Genomic DNA, 918 nt, shown 5'->3' with positions numbered 1-918 from the left:
GTGTGTACTAGTATTGTGGGCTCCGATTTTTGACCATCAATAGACCCCCACACGCACCCCATTACTAAACCCGCCTATCCAACTCCCCCCCACTCCCCCACTCCCCCACTCCCCCACTCCCCCCGCCCGCCCCGCACGCGCCGCAGCAACTTGCGGTGGCTAAGGAGCGGCTGGCGGCGGCGCAGGCGGCGGCCTGGGCAGCGCACCTGGCCGCATTCGGCCCCGCCGCCTACCCCGCCTGCCTGGCGGCGGTGCGGGCGGCGGCGGAGCTGGACGCACTGGCGGCGCTGGCGGCTGTAGCAGCCAGCCCCGGCTACTGCCGCCCCGTCTTCCTGCCGGATGGAGGCGAGAGGGCGGCTGTAGCGGCGGAGGGGGAGGGGGGGAAGGAGGAGGAGGCGGAGGAGGAGGAGGGGGAGGGGGCTGTAGCAGGGCGGCGGCAGGCGGAGGGAGAGGGGAAAGAGGTGGGAGAGGGAGAGGAGGAGGAGGAGGTGGTGGTGGAGGAGGAGGAGGAGGAAGACAAAGAGGGGGCTGTCCTCATTGCCAAGGGCGCGCGGCACCCAATGCTGGAGGCGAGGCTCAGTGGCAGCATGGCGGCGGGTGGCGGCGGCGGCGGCGGCGGCTGGGCGGTTCGGGCGGGCGGCGCGGCGGCGGCGGTGCCCAACGACATTGATTTGGACGGGCGGCGGGGCGGCACTCGCTGCCTCATCATCACAGGTGGGTGGGTGGGTGGGTGGGTGGGTGGGTGTGGGTGGGTGGATGGGTGGGGGCGGCTGACGGGGCAGCTGACACGGCGGCGGCGGAGGCACTCGGAGGCGGGTATGGGAGCGGATGGGGAGCGTGCGGGAGGGGGAGGGGTGTAGATACCAGCCCAAGCTGAACCGAACCCAAGGCGGGGAAGCAGGGAAGGGAAGGGGCGGC

The 918-nt window shown here is 72.3% G+C and overlaps 1 protein-coding gene across 1 annotated transcript in view; it reads left to right on the top strand.

Annotated features, from left to right (window-relative positions):
* CHLRE_09g397845v5 (uncharacterized protein) overlaps positions 1 to 918 on the top strand; it is a 6408-nt gene that overhangs the window by 2866 nt on the left and 2624 nt on the right. The window contains exon 7 of the mRNA XM_043065862.1: positions 147 to 722. Coding sequence (XP_042921313.1) covers positions 147 to 722 — 576 coding nt within the window. The remainder of the gene's footprint in view (positions 1 to 146; positions 723 to 918) is intronic.

Source organism: Chlamydomonas reinhardtii, chromosome 9 (genome assembly GCF_000002595.2).
Source record: "Chlamydomonas reinhardtii strain CC-503 cw92 mt+ chromosome 9, whole genome shotgun sequence".
Classification (NCBI taxonomy): Eukaryota; Viridiplantae; Chlorophyta; class Chlorophyceae; order Chlamydomonadales; family Chlamydomonadaceae; genus Chlamydomonas; species Chlamydomonas reinhardtii.
This window is presented reverse-complemented; position numbering and strand designations above follow the sequence as displayed.